Here is a 22,375-nt window from a genome sequence, read left to right on the forward strand (position 1 = left end):
TCTTGGCAAAAAAAATTTACATTTTCCTGATGTATCTAAGTGGACCCAAATCAGAAGAAAATACTTTCTAACATATCGAGATAAAGTTGTTTCTTTAGGTGTATCTTATCAATTAAGATTTCCTTGCAAGTGTTTCTTTTTGCATCAACAAAATAAATGTGTGTTTTACAGACCCAATCAGTTATGTTCCTTTTTGGAAGGGAAGGGGGGTTTCATTTGCTCCATAGGGGGGAAAATATTGTAACTGAAGTCTGATTTATAAAGTCGAATAGTCTTTGAATTGTTGTATTAATCTCTTATAAGAACATAAGAAGTTGCCTCCACTGGGTTAGACCAGAGGTCCATCGTGCCCAGAGGTCCATCGTGCCCAGCGGTCCGCTCCCGCGGCGGCCCATCAAGTCCTCGACCTGTGAAGTGGTTTCTGACTATTTCTGTAACCTACCTCCACTTCTATCTGTACCCCTCAATCCCCTTTTCTTTCAGGAACCTATCCAGACCCTCCTTGAACCCCTGTAGCGTGCTCTGGCCTATCACAGCCTCCGGGAGCGCGTTCCATGTGTCCACCACCCTCTGAGTGAAAAAGAACTTCCTAGCATTTGTTCTAAACCTGTCCTTTTTCAATTTCTCCGAGTTCCCCCTTGTACTTGTGGCTCTCCACAGCCTGAAGAATCTGTCCCTGTCCACCTTCTCTATGCCCTTCATGATTTTGAAGGTTTCTATCATGTCTCCTCGAAGTCTCCGTTTTTCCAGGGAGAATAGCCCCAGCATTTCCAATCTGTCAGCGTATCCTGTAAGAGTTTTCTTTCTTGCCCTCCCCCCCTCCCCACTATAATGTTTGAGGGCTATAATTAAGACATAATAGTTTCCTTATTGTCAGATATAGATTTTGGTTGTACATTCTTTTCTTTATTTCCTGTAAAGCTTAATACATTTTTTTAATGTATTGATCTATTTCAGTACACCAGTTAGGGCATTGCTCTTTTCAAACTGCCTGTCCCCTCTTCTGTGCCATCCTGGTACAGAGACAGATTTGCATACCTACCCTTACCACTCTTATATATATACAGATGTTACATATTCCCATCCTCTCACATACAGATATAACCATAGACATGTAGAGGGGGGTTACATGAGCTGTGCTTGGTGGAAAAGGTGACGGTTACTTTTTAAATTTCATAGACACACTGTGACAACTCAGTGGTTCGTCATTGCAAATCTGTGTGGGTGACTGGACTTATCACTGTCGTAATGGATATCAGATATATTTTTGTGTAACAAGTAACATGTATGTTTGTTCTGAAATTCTGCTCGTGAATGATTTAATTTACACGAACCTTGATGGTTTGGTGGAAAATAAATTAACAAATTACATTACGATTTCCACCATTACCTTGCGGTTCAAGGCGGATTACAAAAAAGTTAAATAAGGTGGTTTATAAAAAGATATCTGGACATTATCCAAGGGAGATGGAGAGTAACGGGACATTTCCAGGGAAGATAAAGAGTAGATCAGGTTTTTTCGAGAGGTCGGGGAGGTGGGGGGAGGAAAGACGGAAGCTTGTGGAGTTAAGTCTTTTTCAGGGATTTTTTGAAGAGTATAGTCTTTATTTCTTTTCTGAATGTTTTTTAGTCTGGGATTATTATCAGTAGATTGGAGATTTGGTTGTCTAATTTTGCTGCTTGAGTGGCTAAGAGGCCATCATAAAGTTTTTTTCTGTTTAATTTCTTTGATTGGAGGGTGTGTGAATGGGATGTGAGTTTTTCTATGCCTGGTTGAGGTGGTTTGGATGAGGCGTTTGTTCAGGTAGGTTGGGCTGTCTCCGTTTATAGTTTTGTAAAGTAGACAGAATTTGAAAAGTATTCTTGCTGGGATGAGTTGAGGTATGCTTCTGTAATGTGGTCGTGTTTCCTCAATGAGTAGATGAGTCTCAGTGCTGTGTTTTGAATTGTTTGTAATTGCTTTGTTATTGTTGCAGGGCAAGGGAGGTAGAGGATGTTGCAGTAGTCTAGTACAGGGGTAGGCAATTCCAGACCTCGAGAGCCGGAGCCAGGTCAGGTTTTCAGGATATCCACAATATGCATGAGATAGATTTGCATCTCAAGGAGGCAGTACATGCAAATCCGTCTCGTACATATTCATTGTGGATATCCTGAAAACCTGACCTGGCTCCGGCTCTCGAGGACCGGAATTGCCTACCCATGGTCTAGTAGACCGCGTATTAGGGATTGCACTATGAGCTTCAATTGTGTTTTCTCGAAGAATTTTCCAATAATTGATACATGTCTCCGAGCATTTTGCATTGCTGCAGTCAAGTCAGTTCCTTGTTTATTTTGTGTTTTTTGTATAATTAAATAGGCCATTTCCATTATTGGTGTATACAGTATTATTGAACCAGATTCTACCATTTTTTCCCAATTGCAGATTTCCAGACTTTTATTCTGTAGCCTGTCTGCATTGGGATACTGGCAACCCTGGAGGAACTTCAGTGCAACATTTACATCTCTGTTTCATTTGCCAGGCTTTTGTTAACTCAAAACAGCATTCTTTTTAGAATGTAATTTATTACTACATGTTTGTATACTGTAGGGGATTCAGTGAGCTTTCCTGTTAAGAGATATGGGATAAAGGGTTTCCCAAATCTTAACATGCAGCTCTGGCTTCATATTTTTATATGAAATATGATTTTAGCTATAATTCTACCTGAATTGATTATTTAAAAGATTGAATTACATTTTGCACATTGAAAACATACTATGAATACAGATCTTTAGAATTTTTGAACTTTATTGGGGTATTCATGCTGCATTCCACAGCTGTTTTTTGTCACGCTGTATGCAGAAGGTCAGACTACAGCAGTGGTCTCAAACTCAAACCCTTTCCAGGGCCACATTTTGGATTTGTAGGTACTTGGAGGGCCTCAGAAAAATTAGTTAAAGTCTTATTAAAGAAATGACAATATTGCATGAGGTAAAATTCTTTATAGTTTATAAATCTTTCCTTTTGGTTAAGTCTTAATAATAATATTGTCATTTATAGCTAAAGAGACATTTGATCAAGAAATTGTTTTTATTTTACTTTTGTGATTATAATAAACATACGGAGGGCCTCAAAATAGTACCTGGCGGGCCGCATGTGGTCTCCGGGCCACGAGTTTGAGACCACTGGACTACAGTGTGGTATGGGATGTGTTCATATGCACATATAACAAGTTTTAAGCCGGGAAGTTAGATATTTATTTAAAATATTTATAGCCCACATTATCTCACTAAGCGAGGTACAGATGTAATGTATAGATTAATCTTGTGAATTTAGGCCCCCATATACAGTGTCAAAAAATGTTAGGTATTAAATCCAAGGCTCCAAAAACAGCACACTGCATTAACAGTACGTGTTCATTCCTTGTTAGACATCTAACAGAATTTCAGGCTAGGGAATGGGAAGTCATTTTGCAGTTAATGCAGGTGCTATTATCTGTTGTATTATCAAAGGTGCAGTCAGCTGCATTCTTTGTTTGCAGCTGTGATATTAATTCATAGTAGCAACCCCTGCAATTGCTGTTAGGTTTTGCAGCTAGCATGGGAGATAGCGTAGCTTCTTTTAAGAAAGGTTTGGACAAATTCCTGGAGGAAAAGCCCATAGTCTGTTATTAACACATATGGGGAGCCTATGCTTGCCCTGGATCAGTAGCATGGACTGTTGCTACTCTTTGGCTTTTGGCCAGGTACTAGTGACCTGGATTGGCCACCGTGAGAATGGGCTACTGGGCTTCATGGACTATTGATCTGACCCAGTAAGATTATTCTTATGTATAGTTCACACACATTAATCTACACTAAGGGGCAGATTCTATAAATGGTGTCCCGATTGTAGGCGGTGGTAGGCATCCTACTGCTGTCTAACCAGCCAATCGGGATGCATGTTTTCTAAAAAAAAAAAAAAAAAATTTTAAAAACCGAGAGGCAAGCACCTACACTGCAGGTATTTGTTGTGGCTAAGGGAGACATGTCGGGACACTTAAGCTCACCCAAGGCTGAGTGTGGGCGTGATTTGACCCGGAATTGGCCTTTGACGGGCTTAAGTGGCCCTAGGCATCTCCCTAGGGCCACAACAGACGCCTAAAATGTAGGCCAGCAAAATGATTGCGACAAGGAAATTCCTCTGCTGCGATCAGCTGAGCAGCAGTGGCAGGGACCCTCCCTACGATGTCTGCCGGCAGGATGGAAGCCCACTCCCTCCTGACCCCGAACTCTCAAACCCCTCCTGCAGCAGCAGGGCAGGAGGGATTCCCTTTCTGCGATCAGCTTGATGGTAAGAGATCAGGTGCAATTCTTTAACCAGTGACTTTGACATGGGCACCGGTTAGAGAATCAGGGCAGTTAGGTGGGATTAGGTCCATTAGGGCATACGCGATTCTGTATAGGACACCAGTTGCTATTCTCAGCTGCTGAGACCAGCATCCTATACAGAATTTCCCCCTAAGTTTTTACAATTAGTAAATGTTATTTCTCTAAATTTTTTTAAAGTATGTTTGTCCTAATCCTACCAATCTGTAAACCACCAATATCTGTCATTCCCTCTTTAGTCCCCTCCCCTATCTGACTCATCAGTCCCCTTGTAAATCTCTCCCTGAGCAATATGCATAGATTCACCTTTGTCATGTGTGTCTGTCTTAATTACATTGTAAGCTCTTTTAAGCAGGGACCGTCTCTTGAGTGTTTAATGTACATCACTACATTTGTCTGGTATCGCTATAGAAATAATAAATAGTAATAGTAGTAAATAGAAAAATTGATAAGATTACAACTGTGTACTTGTGATAATTCCCTGCATACTATACAGCTGTCCTAGAATCTGCTTCTGTGCCATAAAATTATGGGAAATTTTTCCCTCCCTGTAACTAGTTCTTTTACTTCACTACCATTCTCTATCCATCTATAGATATGGGGCCTGTGAAATATAGCTTTATTTTTTTGTGTCTCTCGTGTTTGATTATTCACCTAGAAAGAATATGACGGGAGTAGAACAGTGGTAATGCTTCTTTGTTGTACAAATACAGCTTGTGTCAGTGAAAGATCTGTTTTTAAGCCTTTGGTAAAACTAAGAATTAGGGAGAATCTCACTGTCCTTGAGCTGTGTAATTTTTACCTTATCTTCTGGAAAAGGAGATGTTTACTCCTTGAATGAGTGCTAAAATGTACAAATAGTTGTTGAGATCAATAAATTTAAATATACTGTACATATGTTTCTTGTTACTGAGAAGGCAAGCAAAATATTTCTGAGTAGAGCTTTGCATGTTTTTAAGAGTCCTGTTTTTACTTGTCTCTTTGTGAATTATTGATGTGACAAGATTACTGGCAAAAATATCCAATTTTGAGTAGCACACTGATTATAAATAAGAAGAATGTGGAATCAAAGGGCAATCTCCATGATATAGGGTTCCTTTTACAAAGCCACGTCAACAGCTTTATCGCACACAACTTTTTATCACGCGCTAGCCGAAAAACTATCGCCTGCTCAAGAGGAGGCGGTAGTGGCTAGCGCGGCCGGAAGTTTAGCGCATGCTATTACGCACGTTAAACCGCTAACGCGGCTTCATAAAAGGAGCCCATAATATCCACAATAAAATAAAGATGTAAAAGGCCCCTGTATTCAATGCTTGCTTACACCAGGCTGCACACAAATATGTTAAACTAATGTGCATTATTTTTCCTGTTCTTGCGGTATTAAAAAAAAAAAAATAAATAAATTGTGGGAGGGGGTGGGGAATGTGTGCGTTAGCATTAGCCAGCTGGCATGTTATGATTAGTGCCCACTAGTGAACACAGAGTTAAAGCAGAGTGCTAAGTGCTCCTGCATTAACTTTTTCATATCACATGCGCTAATGTGCATATTACACAACAAAAAAGAAAATACCCTAAGTACAGAGACAGTAAGGGACACTGGTCTCAGCGGCTGCCTAAGAAGTGGCTGCCGATCGCATGTCAGCGTGTCAATCATGTATTGGTGTCCTTTAGTAAATTGTGTCTCTTTTTTCTAACTTCTACTACTAACAAGTTGTTTTTTGGTTTTTTTTCAAGTTTATTAGGTTTTTTTTATATACCAATGAAACAAATACAAAAAGGTGTAACAATGATCAGTCTAAGCCAAAAATCACCTCTACCTCTACCAGGATGGTCTCGGGGCTCAGGGGTCTCTCATACGAAGAAAGACTGAACAAATTGCAGCTCTTCACTCTCGAAGAACATAGGGAGAGGGGAGACATGATTGAGACATTTAAGTACATCACGGGACGTGTCGAGGTGGAAGATGATATTTTCTTTCTCAAAGGACCCTCAGCCACAAGAGGGCATCCGCTCAAACTCAGGGGAAGGAAATTTCATGGTGACGGCAGGAAGTACTTCTTCACGGAAAGAGTGATAGATCATTGGAACAAGCTTCCAGTGCAGGTGATCGAGGCCAGCAGCGCCCCAGACTTTAAGAATAAATGGGATACCTACGTGGGATCCCTACGAGGATGAAGATAAGGAATAGGGTCACTAGGGTATAGACTTAAGGGGGTGGGTCAGTAGAGTGGGTAGACTTGATGGGCTGTAGCCCTTTTCTGCCGTCATCTTTCTATGTTTCTAAACTAGCACCTTTGAAAGCATGAAGGCAAGCCTCAGAGACCTTAAGATCAGGCAATATGCTGCTAGATGTAATAGCAGGTCAAAATCTCAATCATTGGCTCGGACTTCATACCTAATTGTAATTTTTTAATTTTTAAGTATTTTAGGAATAAATAGAAAGTTCAAAACGATAGTGCATTAATTTTCAACAGCACTTATCTTATTGACTGTGGTCAACAGCACTGCAGTTTTTTTATATACCACTTATAAAGATTATCTAAGCGGTTTTTACAATCAGGTACTCAAGCATCCATTCAAGCGTGTCCAACCCTTGGAATGTCATAAGATGCAGTAGGTAATAACTCTTTCTTTATCATCTCTCTGATTCACTCAAATGTCTTGTGTTCTTACTGCTTTGGTAATAACAGTACAGGAATATTTAACTGGTGAATAATGTGGCAAATCTGAGAGAGCTGTTGCATATTGTTGTTATAAGAAGTTCCTTGAGAGAACCCTCTCATTTCAAGCCAATAAATTGAATATATGGCTTGGAAAAATTATGTTACAGGTCTCTTCTTATCTTGATTTTAGAAAATTGTTAAAGACCCAACTCTTTGATAGGCTGGTATCTTAATGCATTCTGCTTCATTTTTTCAATCAAGTTCCTTATATTCAACTTGATGTATTTGATCTGTTCTATGTATTACTTCTTTCCCTGCCATGCCAATATTTTCTGCATTATATTGTAAATGCTTTCTGTCTTTATCTGTTTTTAAGTCCATTATTCTAATTTGTATTTTATCTGTATCCCACCTTGTTGTGAACCGTCTAGAATTTTTTCAGTATGGAGGTATATAAGAATAAAATTATTATTATTATTATTGTACATCCAAATTTTCTCCCAAGGAAAGGTCAGTTATGTTTAGGTTGCTGGAACAGTTTATAATTTCTACCATAACCAAAATAGCAACTAGAAGCGTTAGCATGTTTTTCTCTAGGTTTTGATATATTTTGTTTGGAAAGTACTGTTTACTAATTCCGAATATCTGTGTTCATTTTCATCTCTCTCAGTTTTGTCAGCCTGGAGGATGGCAGCTGTCACGTGAGAGAAGGCAACCTACCTTCTTTGTGGTGGTTCTGACAGACATCGACTCTAGTCGACACTACTGTTCATGTCTCACTTTTTATGAAGCAGAGATCAACCTGCAGGTAATAACTTTACAGCAGAGTCATATTGTGGCTTTGTTTCATTATCATTTTATTGAGTTTTTCAACAAACTGAGAGAAAAAAAAATATAAACATTTCAAGAATACAAATCCACATCACAGGAAAAAAGAATTCAGGAAAAAGAAAAGAGAAAAAGGAAAAACAATTCTTATTTCACAGTTTTGGTAGGAGAGCACTCGCCTAAAGAAAAATGAAACAGGAAGTGTATGAAAAATTAAATCTGCTATATGTAGCCCAGTATTATAAGCTCCCTTTATAGCAACCTGTATACAGAAAAATCAAAGCAGAATTCGTCAACCTCTTTCCAGCCCAGGATCTTCAAAATTATGCAAACAACGGACTAATTGAGATGATTTAAAAACATTTAGAGATAGATATGTACTTAAACCATGCTGAGCTGGCCAACTGCCAGTATTCAGCATAGCCTAGCAGTGCAGTGCACTGAACATGAGCTCTGACCACCATGCTGGCGATCATGGGGCAGTCTTGAGGTAGAATCAGGATGATCCCAGAAGTTATGTCGATCTGGCAATACTGCGTGCTGTTGCTAGCATTGCTAACCCAATAAGTATGACTGGTAAATCGGAGTCCTAACATTATGTGGGTATAACACTAATATCAACTATCCGGGTTTTGCCATTCACTCAGAAATTCATTGCTGGTGCTTGGATCTAATGTGGCCAGCATAATAAAAATGCTCACTGTTTCCAGCTGAATATTGACCAAATAACTTTTATTTTAATATATAGTAAGACATTTCCTAGGGGATTTAAAATCAAAAACCCAACAACCTATACCTAAGAGAAGAGCTCTGGGCCACAGTTTAAGAAACTCCCCCTTCCCACTCTGGGTTTGAAAGGAAACATCAGGAAACACAATAATGTTGGAACCATTGCAAACGCAAGCAGTGTCTCACTTCCGGCTCACCACACAATTGTTTCCCACGAACTCACCTTTATAGGACCCCTGAAGAAGACTTTTTGTCGAAACGCGGACCATGTTGGGTCCTGTATCCCTAGCGGACTAGGTCCTTTAAGGCTTTTATGTGGATGATTTACCTTTATGTGGATGATTTACCTTTATGTGGATGGAATTATTTTATGTGGATGATTTCAGTGTACCTTTGGAACTTTGATACTTTCAAATAAAATCCATTTGGAACATCGTCACTCCACAGAGTTTTTGGTTTTCTCTGGATTTTCTTCTTTGTGGATATTTTGGGGTCAATTCCTTTTGTTTTTTTTAGACGATAATACAAGAAACCACTGAGGTAACTTTAATGGTTGTCTTCAGAATAGAGGTTTTGAGCAGGTCAGTCAAAATGACCTGCTCAAGCCGATCACTTCATCATCTCCCCCTCATCAGTCTGTCAAGGAGCCTGACATGTAATAGGTTTTAAAGATAGATAGGAGAGAGAATGGATCCCGATGAAACATTTCGATAAAGTATTTAGTGTTTAAATTGCAGACGACATCACCATCCTCATACGTTTTGATCAAACAAAGACCACTATAACAGACACACTACACCAAACTCTGGAAACAGTAGCGAACTGGATGGAAGACCACAAACTGAAACTCAACCCAGACAAAACAAAATTCATCCTTCTTGAAAATAACAAAACCCCAACTATAACCAACATAGAAATCAACTCGATCAATTACCCATCCAAACCACCCTAAAACTACTAGGCATGACAATAGACAGATGCTGCACCATGCAACCACAAATAAACAAAACAATACAGAAATCTTTCGCCGTTATGAGAAACGTAAGACAAGTCCATAAATTCTTCAAAAGAACACAATTCCAGCTCATAGTACAATCCCTTATCCTAGGTATACTAGATTACTGCAACATCCTCTATCTGTCCTGCCAAACAACTACAAACAATTCAAAATAAAGCCCTAAGACTCATCTACTCCTTAAGAAAACACGACCACATTACTGAAGCATTCATCAACTCAAACTGGCTCCCAATCCAAAACTATAAACGGAGACAGTCCAACCTACCTGAACAACCGACTATCCATAATACCTCAACCAGAGATAGAAAAACTTACAACCCATTCACACAGCCACCAATCAAAGAAGTAAAACGGAAAAAACTTTACGACAGCCTCCTAGCCACTCAAGAAGCAAAACTAGATAACCAAATCTCCAATCTACTGATAACAACCACAGACTACAAGTTATTCAGAAAAGAAATAAAAACCATACTCTTCAAGACATCCCTGAATAAGTCTTAACATCACAAATTCCCCCATCTTCCTATCTTCTTCCTGACTCTCCGAAACTAACTGCCCTATTCTTTACCTTCACTAGTCATGACCACTGATCTCCTTTTGTAACAGACCAACCATAAATCTTTTGTAATCCACCTTGAACCGCAAGGTAATGGCGGAATAGAAATCTCTAATGTAATATAATGTAAAGTGAGGAAATCAATCTGTGAGACTGTTAGGGGATTTGTGAGTATGGTCACCAAATTGTTTAGACAGTGATGAGTCCACGAAACTTCACCTTCCTTAACCAGAAGTGCCTCACCATCAGAGACCCCTGTTTCTCTAAAATTTTATCCTGAACATAATAAAGAAGTGCCCTTTATTTTCTGTTTATTTATTAGGATTTATTTACCACCTTTTTAAAGAAATTCACTCAACGCAATGCATAGCAAGAATAAGTCAAAACAGGCAATATTACATCAGTAAAAATATTCAAATAAACGATCCAACAATGAACAACAAAGTACACAATAAAACATTTTAATACATAGCTTAGGGTATAAGCAAAGATGGAACATATAGCTAGATAAGATGAGCACTATTAGAAAATAAAATGGCTAATTAAAAGAAAGTCGCACGTGAGGTCAGAAAGGTGCTTGAATATTATCTCGGCTAGTGTAGGAGTAGTTAAATATATCCCATTATGGTATGTGCAGCCATTGTCACTCAGTGTGTGTATGTTAGATATTTCTTCCATTAAAGGCCTGGATGAAGAACCAAGCTTTTTTGTGTTTCCTGAAGTAGAGGTAGTCATGTATTAAGCCAGGGGTGTCAAAGTCCGTCCTCGAGGGCCGCAATCCAGTCGGGGTTATAGGATTTCCCCAATGAATATGCATGAGATCTATTAGCATACCATGAAAGCGGTGCATGCAAATAGATCTCATGCATATTCATTGGCAAAATCCTGAAAACCCGACTGGACTGCGGCCCTCGAGGAGGGACTTTGACACCCCTGTATTAAACAAAGTCTTTCAGGAAGTGTATTCTAGAGTCCGAAGGTTACTCTGGAGAAGGCTTGCTGGTGAGTATCATATCTTATGATGTCCTTTGTGTAAGGATAAAACACCTAGAACAGACGTATTTAATCTGCTACAATGTTTTAAGGCTATTGCATCAAGGCTGGAGCATCTGACTTGGAGTGTCCTTTTCTTAGTAGGAGTAACTTTGACCAGGAGAGTAAATGAGGTAAAAAAAAAAAAAAAAAAATCGTTCAGAATAGAGTTGTCCTTTGTACTCATCATAGGTGCCAGCTCAGTTATGTGGTCAACAGCAGGTATTGACTGCCTAACTGCTTTGCTTTCTCTACCATGTTAATGTTTTTATATCGATGTAAGTCTCCAAATAGCCAAAAGTTACTAGGTTTAAATTGGATGGAATTGGGCCAGATGAAAACTTGTACGGGTATTAATGGCATTCAGTTGCTGTCATAATTAATTCATGTAAGTACAGCTGCACATAGTCGATATATCTTTGAACAGATAAAGTGTCTGTGTAAAATTGACCTCAGTTTGCCTTTGAGAGACACTGCATTTGGTCAAGCTATTCTAATTAATCAGCTCCCCCCAAACAAGAACTAAGTGATTCCTCATTTGGTAGACTGATTTCCTCTGTCTTGTTGACAAGAAGGGCAAAATTTCTGACCTCCTAATAGGGGTTCTCTGTAGAAAGCATAATTAGGATACCCAGCATCCTGGGAGTTTATGCCTAAGTTCTACATTAGACTGAGAGGACTTATCAGGTATCAGTTGTGTGGGAAGTTTGAAGTTTTTCTGAGCTCCAAGAAAGCTATTTATTTATTTCATGTAACAGATAATTATTTCCTACTACTACTACAAGAAGAATTCCTTTCTCTTACTGAATAACAATTCAAATACAACATCAAAAAATGTATAAAGCAAAATAAAACTAGCCATATCAGTGTTATGAAGTAAAGTCACCCACTGAATGTTTCTGATTCATAAGAACATAAGATAAGCTATTGTGAGTCAGACCGAGGCCCACTGAGCAAAGCATGTTGTATCTCTGACCATGGCCAATCTGAGTAACAGATACATGACAGAACCTAAAAAAGTAGAGCCGCCTTTCATAGCTCATTCGGGGGATAAGTGATGGCATTCCCAAGCCTCATGGGCTGGTAGTCTCCTTGGCCACATCCTTTGCCAACAAATTGCTTAACTTAATTATGTGCTACTGGGAAAAATGCTTTCTTTTTTTTTTTTTTTTTCAGTTCAATAGTTTTTTATTGAGTATTTATAGAAAATACAGGAAGCAGTTCAAATACATGAAGTCAAAATAAAGCTTTCTGTATAAAGAGCATATAAATCTATATTTAACTATAGAGGAACATAACAGTGAGAAAGGTTCCTACTATTAGAACTGCATGTGAAGAGAATATAAGAAGAAAGTGAGGGAGAACAACAGAAAAAAGGGAGAAAGATGAAAGAAAAATAAAGAAAAGGAAGACAGGAGTGTCTACGAAGCAGAATGTACATAGGTATCTAGGAATGACCAAGGTGATTTGTTAAACTTCAAGTTCGTGAGGGTTCTGGATGTAATTTTTTTCTCATATGCATAGGATTCAAATCTATGGTACATACACAGAGAGTTCCACCAAAAAGTATAGTCTAATAACGTAGATGATTTCCAGTTTTTCAGAATGTGCATGAGAGCAGTCACAAACATGGTATCAATGAGTTTAGGAGGACAATTTGATTGTGCAAAGCAGGGATGTTGAGAGCGAAGGATTACAATGTCCATAGAGATCTCTTCCGAGCAGTTAGTAATAGATTGTCTGGTGCTCCAAATGCGAGTCCAAAAGGAGCGGACCTGTGTACAGTGAAAAAGCATGTAGTCGAGAGTTCCTACATCTTTTAAACAGTTCCAGCAAACAGGGAAAAATGCTTTCTACAATTTTAGTTTCATGCCAGTCTCTCTTGCTTTAGTGTTTGAAAGATTAAATGAATTTCAACTCCAGGTAAAATCCACTTTTATTAGTCAGACCTGACGCAGACCTACATTTCAGTGTGACAGTGCCTCCCTCAGGAGTCAACAAATCAACTGAATTGCAGGTTTCAAAAAAGCATAATAATGAGGAACAGCATAAGAACATAAGAATTGCCGCTGCTGGGTCAGACCAGTGGTCCATCGTGCCCAGCAGTCTGCTCACGCGGCGGCCCTTAGGTCAAAGACCAGCTCCCTAACTGAGACTAGCCCTACCTGCGTACGTTCTGGTTCAGCAGGAACTTGTCTAACTTTGTCTTGAATCCCTGGAGGGTGTTTTCCCCTATGACAGCATCCGGAAGAGCGTTCCAGTTTTCTACCTCTCTGGGTGAAGAACTTCCTTACGTTTGTATGGAATCTATCCCCTTTTAACTTTAGAGAGTGCCCTCTCGTTCTCCTTACCTTGGAGAATGTGAACATCCTGTCTGTATCTAATAAGTCTATTCCCTTCATTATCTTGAATGTTTTGATCATGTCCCCTCTGTCTCCACTTTTCAAGGGAGAAGAGGCCCAGTTTCTCTAATCTCTCACTGTACGGCAACTCCTCCAACCCCTTAACCATTTTAGTCGCTCTTCTCTGGACTCTTTCGAGTAGTACTATGTTCTTTATGTACAGCAACCAGTGCTGGACACAGTATTCCAGGTGGGGGCGTACCATAGCCCGGTATAGCGGCATGATAACCTTCTCCGATCTGTTTGTGATCCCCTTCTTAATCATTCCTAGCATTCTGTTCACCCTTTTTGCAGATGGCTTAATTGACGTCTACCAGTACTCCCAAGTCTCTTTCCTGGGGGGGGGGGGTCTCTCCAAGTACTGCATCGGTCATCCTGTATTCGTGTATAAGATTTTTGTTACCGACATGCATCACCTTACACTTATCCACGTTAAACCTCATTTGCCATATCGCGGCCCATTTCTTGAGCGTGTTTATGTCATGTTGCAGGTCTTTGCAATCCTTCTTTGTCTTCACTCTCTGAATAACTTTGTATCATCAGCAAATTTAATCACCTCGCTTGTCGTACCAATTTCCAGGTTGTTTATAAATATGTTGAAGAGCATGGGTCCAAGCACCGAACCCTGCGGCACTCCACTCATGACACTTTTCCAGAGTTTTGTCCATTTACCCCCACTGTTTCCTATCCGCCAACCAGTTTTTAATCCACTTGAGTATTTCACCCTCGATTCCATGGCTCGCAATTTTTTTAAGTAGTCATTCATGCGGGATCTTGTCGAATGCCTTCTGAAAATCCAGATATGCAATGTTGACCAGGTCACCCTTGTCTCTCTGTCTGTTTACTCCCTCGAAGAAGTGCAGTAAGTTTGTCAAGCAAGATCTTCCTTTGCTTTGTTTGTTTGTTTTTTATTTCATACTCTATAATATTACTTTCTTACTGTTACCAAGGAAAAGTCAAGAACTGCAGGAGATGGTATATTAAAGGACCATATTATTATTAGAAATCATGTTTATTTTTCATTTTAAATCCTTTAATATAATATGGGGCATTAAGTTATTCTGGTAGCTAAAATAAAAAAATGAAGATAATACCGTCCATGGAATTTCTAATTTTCATTCCTATAGTAATAGACATTTCATTGACCTTGACTGTTGTAACCAGTAAGAAAGCTTCATAACTTCCTGACAGTTTCATCTAATTCACAATATCCAGTAACAGGTGGCTATAAAACAAGAAGGAATATAGCTCCTAGGCTCTGGCAGATGAGAGTGAGACAGCTATATTTCATTGTATGAAATGTGCCTGAAATGTAACAAGAGAAATGCCTCATATGAGCCAGTATGAAAAATAATGGAAGTGTTGCTGAAAGAAAGGATAGTGTATTTCCTTGAATCTAATGGGTTACAGGATCCGAGGCAACATGGCTTTACAAAAGGTAAATCGTGCCAAACGAACCTGATTGAATTTTTTGATTGGGTGACCAGAGAGCTGGATCGAGGACATATGCTAGATGTAATTTATTTGGATTTCAGCAAAGCCTTTGATACAGTTCCTCATAGGAGGCTGTTGAACAAACTTGAAGGGCTAAAGTTAGGACCCAAAGTGGTGAACTGGGTCAGAAACTGGCTGTCGGACAGACGCCAGAGGGTGGTGGTTAATGGAAGTCGCTCGAAGGAAGGAAAGGTGACTAGTGGAGTCCCTCAGGGTTCGGTGCTGGGGCCAATCCTGTTCAATATGTATGTAAGTGACATTGCTGAAGGGTTAGAAGGAAAAGTGTGCCTTTTTGCAGATGATACCAAGATTTGTAACAGAGTAGACACCGAAGAGGGAGTGGAAAATATGAAAAAGGATCTGCAAAAGTTAGAGGAATGGTCTAATGCTTGGCAACTAAAATTCAATGCAAAGAAATGCAGAGTAATGCATTTGGGGATTAATAATAGGAAGGAACCGTATATGCTGGGAGGAGAGAAGCTGATATGCACGGACGGGGAGAGGGACCTCGGGGTGATAGTGTCCGATGATCTAAAGGCGAAAAAACAGTGTGACAAGGCAGTGGCTGCTGCCAGAAGGATTCTGGGCTGTATAAAGAGAGGCGTAGTCAGTAGAAGAAAGAAGGTGTTGATGCCCCTGTACAGGTCATTGGTGAGGCCCCACTTGGAGTATTGTGTTCAGTTTTGGAGACCGTATCTGGCGAAAGACGTAAGAAGACTTGAGGCGGTCCAGAGGAGGGCGACGAAAATGATAGGAGGCTTGCACCAGAAGACATATGAGGAGAGACTGGAAGCCCTGAATATGTATACCCTAGAGGAAAGGAGAGACAGGGGAGATATGATTCAGACGTTCAAATACTTAAAGGGTATTAACGTAGAACAAAATCTTTTCCAGAGAAAGGAAAATGGTAAAACCAGAGGACATAATTTGAGGTTGAGGGGTGGTAGATTCAGGGGCAATGTTAGGAAATTCTACTTTACGGAGAGGGTGGTGGATGCCTGGAATGCGCTCCCGGGAGAGGTGGTGGAGAGTAAAACTGTGACTGAGTTCAAAGAAGCGTGGGATGAACACAGAAGATTTAGAATCAGAAAATAATATTAAAGATTGAACTAGGCCAGTTACTGGGCAGACTTGTACGGTCTGTGTCTGTGTATGGCCGTTTGGAGGAGGATGGGCAGGGGAGGGCTTCAATGGCTGGGAGGGTGTAGATGGGCTGGAGTAAGTCTTAACAGAGATTTCGGCAGTTGGAACCCAAGCACAGTACCGGGTAAAGCTTTGGATTCTCGCCCAGAAATAGCTAAGAAGAAAAAAAAAAAAAAAATTTTTTAAATTGAATCAGGTTGGGCAGACTGGATGGACCATTCGGGTCTTTATCTGCCGTCATCTACTATGTTACTATGTTACTATATAAAGCAACAATATCTCCTTGCTCACAAACTTGAGAATGTTACTGTGACAGGGAGACCAGAAATGCTGTAAAAATAGAATCATCTATGAACCAAGAAAGTACCATATTTTTCGCTCCATAAGACGCACCTCACCATAAGACGCACCCCAGATTTAGAGAAGGAAAACAAGAAAAAAATCCTCATTCTGAACAAAATCATATACTAATATATACATGACACCTTTAAATTCCATCCCAGCCCCCTGGCGGTACCTTTAAATTGTAGAGGTCGGTGGATGGCTGCCTGTTGATTGTCGGGGCCCGCGGCGCACAAGCACGCTGATGCCTGGGCCCACGACATTTCCTGGATTGTGAGGAGCTAGCAAGAACTGAGGCAGCATTTAAAGGTACCGCCTAGGAGGGTGTGTGTGTGTGTGTTATATTCGCTTCATAAGACGCACCCTTATTTCTACCCACTTTTTTGGGGGAAAAAAGTACATCTTATGGAGCGAAAAATACGGTAGTTGGTAAGCCTGTAGTTTTCTTCGTCTCCTACTTTTCAATACTCTGATCACCAAATAGGTGCTTTACAGGTGGCAATTGAAAATGGTGGGTAGAAATCATCACAAAATAGAGCACAAAGGCGACTGAAGTGCTGCTGACATTTTGTTGGCTCAGAATTTGTTAAATTTTGATTACAATTTAAAAAAAGAAAAAAAAAAATACAAGTTTAAAAAAAGAAATCAACCTTGGTGGTTCTGCCTCTGTGTTGTAGTGCATGGCAAATTAAAAATTTAATTGTAATACTGTCCTGGTTGTAAAAATGCAATGTAAAAATGGGGGATTAAGTTGCCTTTTATGAGTGCTAAATGACCTCCTTGATCAGTAAACTACGTAGATAAATAGCTTAAGGACTGTGACCCCGATCTTCTAAACTTACAGTGACTTTAACAATCAATGCTAAACCACTTCTAACTGATTTAGTGTCAAGTATTTTAGCTTCCGATGCACATAATGGCTCTGTGCGGTCTTTTCTGTGTATCCTCCGATAATACTGTGTAAATGTAGTACAATGAAGTCATTAATATTAAAATGAGCACTCCAGGCGATGCCCAGACATTGCTTTTGAATGCATAAAATGAAGCACTGACCTTTATTGCTCCAAAATTACCTGCAGGTGTGGAGCAGTATTATTGGAGGATGCTGTAAAGCACAGAAAAGACCGCACAGAACCATTATGTACATCGGACGCTAAAACGTTGAACTGTATGTGTTAAAAGCACGTCTCATGCACATGCATCAAAAGTGTACACCGGCGAGTCTGGGCTGCTATTTGCCTAAGAGATGAAGATACAGTACATTTATCATACTTGATGGAGGGAGTCATATACACATATGTAAAAAGAGTCTTAAAGGCGCATCTCATGCGCGTTCATTAAAAGCATATGCCAGCAGGTCTGGGGCTGCCAATTGCATGAGAGGTGGAAGTTCCCCCCCCCAAAAAAAAAAAAATAATAAAATACAGGGGCACTATATATGTCTTGCAGAAGCAGTATAGTAGTTCTCCACCCCTCCCATCTGCCTGGGCATCGACGGACGCTTAAGACGCGTGCTCATGATGCGCTACAATAAGGCACACCTATGGTTGAAGCTCTTGCATGTTTACAGCTTAGCATTTCCTGGCGCATGCGCGCATTTATGCCTCTTTCATAATATAAGAACATAAGAACTGCCATCTCCGGATCAGACGCTGGGTCCATCAAGTCCGGTGATCCGCTCCCGCGGAGGCCCAGCCAGGTGTAACCTGGCGAAAACTTAGTCACCCGTATCCCTCTATGCGCCTTTCGAGGAGATGTGCATCTAACTTGCCCTTAAATCCTAGAATGGTGAATTCCGCAGCAATCTCCACCGAGAGAGCGTTCCAGGTGTCCACCACTCGCTGTGTGAAGCAGAACTTCCTGGTATTTGTCCTGGGCTTGTCCCCCCTCAGCTTCAGTCCATGACTTCTTGTCCTAGTCACATTTGACATCGTAAATAACTTTTTGTCCTGCTCTATCTTGTCGATTCCTTTTATTATTTTAAAAGTCTCAATCGGATCCCCTCGCAGCCTCCTCTTCTCAAGGGAGAACAGTCTCAGTTTTCTAAGTCGTTCTTTGTAGTTCAAGTTTTTCGTGGACTATTCTGCACGTGTGGCAATCGCTTTCTCCACTGACTGATCTGATAGAGTTTCCATGGACTTTCGCAGAGCTCATTTGCATGTGAAGTTTTTGCAGCATCGCTCATCGTTTTGAAATAGGAGAATTTACCAGCACTCCAACAACCAACAGGTTTAAGAACATTGGGACCTGAGTTGCAACATAAAGGGAATTGAAGATCTTTTTTTTTTTTTTTGTGAGTGGGAATGGAGAGTAGTTTACATCTTCTCCTTCTAGACTTCCAGCTCAGTAGGATTTAGGAGAAAGTCACTGCTTAGCTCTAGGGGAAAATAGTATGGAATCTTAATACTTTATGGGCTCCAGCCAGATTATTATTTTTTTTTTTTTTTTAATTTTTTATTGATTTTTAATCAAAAACAGTGTCATACAAATGAAAGAACAAAAGATATTCCACATATTACACTATTATCTATACAGGTAACATAAATATCATTCAATAATTTCATTTTCCTGCTTATAATAATATCATAATATATCCTAATATACAATACAAATAAAGAATAAAGTTACCCAAATGTCACTATCAATATTTATTCCCCTCCCTCCAACCCCCCACCCCCCTGGATGTGTAAAGATAAATAAACCAAAGAAAAGAAGAGATATGACCTGAAATGGTCACGGTTAGAAACAGGATACCAGTCTTCATGGATCTTTGGTTTGTTTCAATATGGCAATTTTTTTTTTTCTTTTTGCGATCTAGGAGAGTGCCTTGAATCTTAATTCACAACGATCTGGGGATTTTATGCCTTATTTGATATCCTCTCGCAACTTAAGCATTGCAACAACAGTCTTGACCTGGACCTTGTATCAGGACTTTTTCCAGAGCCTGAATTGATGGTACTGTGATAACTTTGACTCTCTCCCCAGAGGACTGCAAACTTTGTTTTCATACTATTCTCCCGGGGAGTGGGTGATCTGAGAATTGAAAGCAAGTACTTTTGCATGGCAGCTCACAGTATTGTTACTGAGTCCCGACATTCTTATTTTATAGGTACAGTGACGTTTACCTTGGCAGACACCTAAAAGCATTCCACAGGCACTCTTATAATAGAAACTATATGTAGCTGTTCAGTTTTGCCTCATAGTTCTCAGTTGAAACAGCATATAAAGCCACCCATCTCACTGTAAGAGTACAAATCTGAGTCTTGCTGTCAGTGAATATAAATCATATTTCTACTTCCTGGCTTCAGAAGATTTGTGCATATGACCTAAACATTGATATTTACATATAAAATTTTCCTTTTCTTACAATACAATTAAAAATAGCCACTGTAATTCCCTTTTGATTTTAACTATGAATTCATACCATGAAACATTGCATAGGAATCTTAATCAGAAGGAGCTGAGGGACAAAAGTAATCCAGATTATGTAATTTGTTAGAAACTCGGTATTCTTTCCAGCTATAGAAAAATGATTTCAGAAATCACAAGAAAGTAATACTTTGGCTTTAACCATAGCGACATGTTTCTAAAATTAAGCAGCTAGAGCCTAAAACCAAAATAATTCAATAAAAGAGGTGAAAAGAGGCTAGTTCAGTACTGCATATAGAGTATCTGGGTTTGATTCCTGGGCCAAACTTCTCTTTGCCAGATTAACTGGGTTTGGGGATGTTGAGGAATTCTTGAGAGAGAGAATGCCAATGGATGCATAATAGCAACTCCTGGTGGCTGGATTTAGAGTCCACCATTGCAGTTTCTTTATTTAAAGCACCTAGGCCCAGATTCTCTATACAGCGCCGATTATCAGTGACCACCTAAAAAGCGGCCGTCAATCATGTGACAGCGCCGTACAGAGAATCATACCTCCAGGAAAGATAGGCACAGAAAATGTAGGCCTTACTCTTCTCTTCTATATATAAGTTCACGTAAACCTTTTTTTTCCTTCTCTTCCTATATTTTAAGCTCTTGTAAACCATGACAAGCTCCACATCCGTGGAGATGATGCGGTATATAAGCTTAAGGTTTAGTTTAGGGTGTTCGTGAATCATACCTACATAGGCTTTGCGGTGGCTAAAGCCACTTCTGGCATTAGCCACGCCCATAGTGGCATTAATTGCAATTCTAGTGCCTTTTCATAGGCGCTGGTAGGCACTTTACATTTAAAGTTATTTTCCATTTGAAACAAGTTAAGGCACCGTTTATAGAATTTCCCCTTTACAACTCACTTAAGATTAAGCGGGTAACACACAGTTAAATTGACACAAAATGGGAACCTAAGACCACCGTGTCGATGGGCAGAATGTAACACGGAGCTGGTTGGCCCTCGTGTCGACCATCAGCCGGGGTTTGTTAGGTTAGTTACGTGGGGGGGGGGGGGTGTAAATAAGCGAAGATTGGGTAGTGAGCCCGTCAGTGTAGGCAGCTTTTAAATTGATTGGTGGGAGGTTTTAAAGCCGGGACCCCGGAGGACTCGGCTCCTTCCAGGGTCCTCCAGGGTGGCTTTTTCCCACCCGCCTGCCCGTTGTTTTGGCAGCTGCTGATAGCTCGGGGGTGCGGCTCTCCCGAGCTACTGGCGATGAGCGGTGGGCCGACGGGGAGCTGTGCCTGGTGGGTCAGATGACCCAGATAAAAGGGGCATGAGGGACATGCCACCCCTCTGACCCTTGCTGAGGTGGCGAGGTCGAGGGCACTAAACTATGTATTTTAGTAGCTCAGGAGGAGCTCTTTGGGTTATGATGTTAATTGCAGTTATGATATGTTAATGTGTTTTGGATTAATTAACTGAGTGCGGCTAATTTTTACCATCAAAAGACTGTAGTGCACTTGTGGTAAAAGAGGGGTGGGGGAAGGTCATGAGGGTAAAGGGGGTGGGGACGTGAGTATATAGGCGGACAACAGGGCCTATCCAGATCCCGCTGTTAATGCTACAATAAAATAACTTACTGAATCTCAGCTCTCCATTCCTCATTAACTACCTGATCCTTTAGTTTTGAAGACGTTTGAATATGAGAACTTCAATGAAAGATTATTGCTGTACTGATTGGTTTAAATGAGTTGGGGAAGAGCATATAAGAAAACAAAAAACAGAGGAAAAAATCCTGGATAAGAAGTCTCATGATACCATAGCCTGGAGGAACTCCACCCCCCTCCCCCACCCGACACTACCAAGGGAAAGAAAAAGACAATCCTAAGTGTAACTGGTTTGGTATTCAGAAGAATGGACTCTTTTTCATGTGTAATTGTGCTTGGGTGCTTGATATATTTAGAAAACACCAGCAAGATCGTAGCCTGCAATAAGTTGTTCCTTGTCATTTGCTAGAGAATGCATATTGTTCCGATAAACTTGCTTTTGGTAAAACTTGTTCCATGACCACATTGTTTATAGCCACATTTCCTGTTTCTTTATGAAACCCAAAGATAATAGCTGAGCATGCCGTGATGTGGTCATTAGACAAGAATTTAATATGCATAATCATGCTGTCCCCAGTACTTGAATTTTTATTTAAGATGCATAAGTTTGACTACTATACAGGACATGGAAACGTGTGTGTTTAACTTCCAACTGTGCCGTAATAGGCCTCAAAATTAATTCACAGAACTTTGGCTAGTAGTTTTTAGGTTTCAAAACAAAGCTGGTTTGTCTTTTCCAGTTTGTTTGAAATCACTTCTTGGAAAGTTTTTTAAGACATTACTAACCACAGTAATTGTTTCCAAAAATGCTTGGAAGTTTGTTAGAGTACATAATGATCTTAGGAGCTTTGAGACC

At 40.1% G+C, this 22,375-nt stretch overlaps 1 protein-coding gene across 2 annotated transcripts in view; it reads left to right on the forward strand.

The window, feature by feature from the left end:
- Window positions 1-22,375, forward strand: part of SBF2 (SET binding factor 2) — a 571,734-nt gene that overhangs the window by 169,231 nt on the left and 380,128 nt on the right. For both annotated transcript variants that reach the window (XM_033928005.1, XM_033928006.1), the window contains exon 3: window positions 7,678-7,815. In XM_033928005.1, coding sequence (XP_033783896.1) covers window positions 7,678-7,815 — 138 coding nt within the window. The remainder of the gene's footprint in view (window positions 1-7,677; window positions 7,816-22,375) is intronic.

The sequence above is a fragment of the Geotrypetes seraphini genome, chromosome 19 (genome assembly GCF_902459505.1).
Source record: "Geotrypetes seraphini chromosome 19, aGeoSer1.1, whole genome shotgun sequence".
NCBI classification, from domain to species: domain Eukaryota; kingdom Metazoa; phylum Chordata; class Amphibia; order Gymnophiona; family Dermophiidae; genus Geotrypetes; species Geotrypetes seraphini.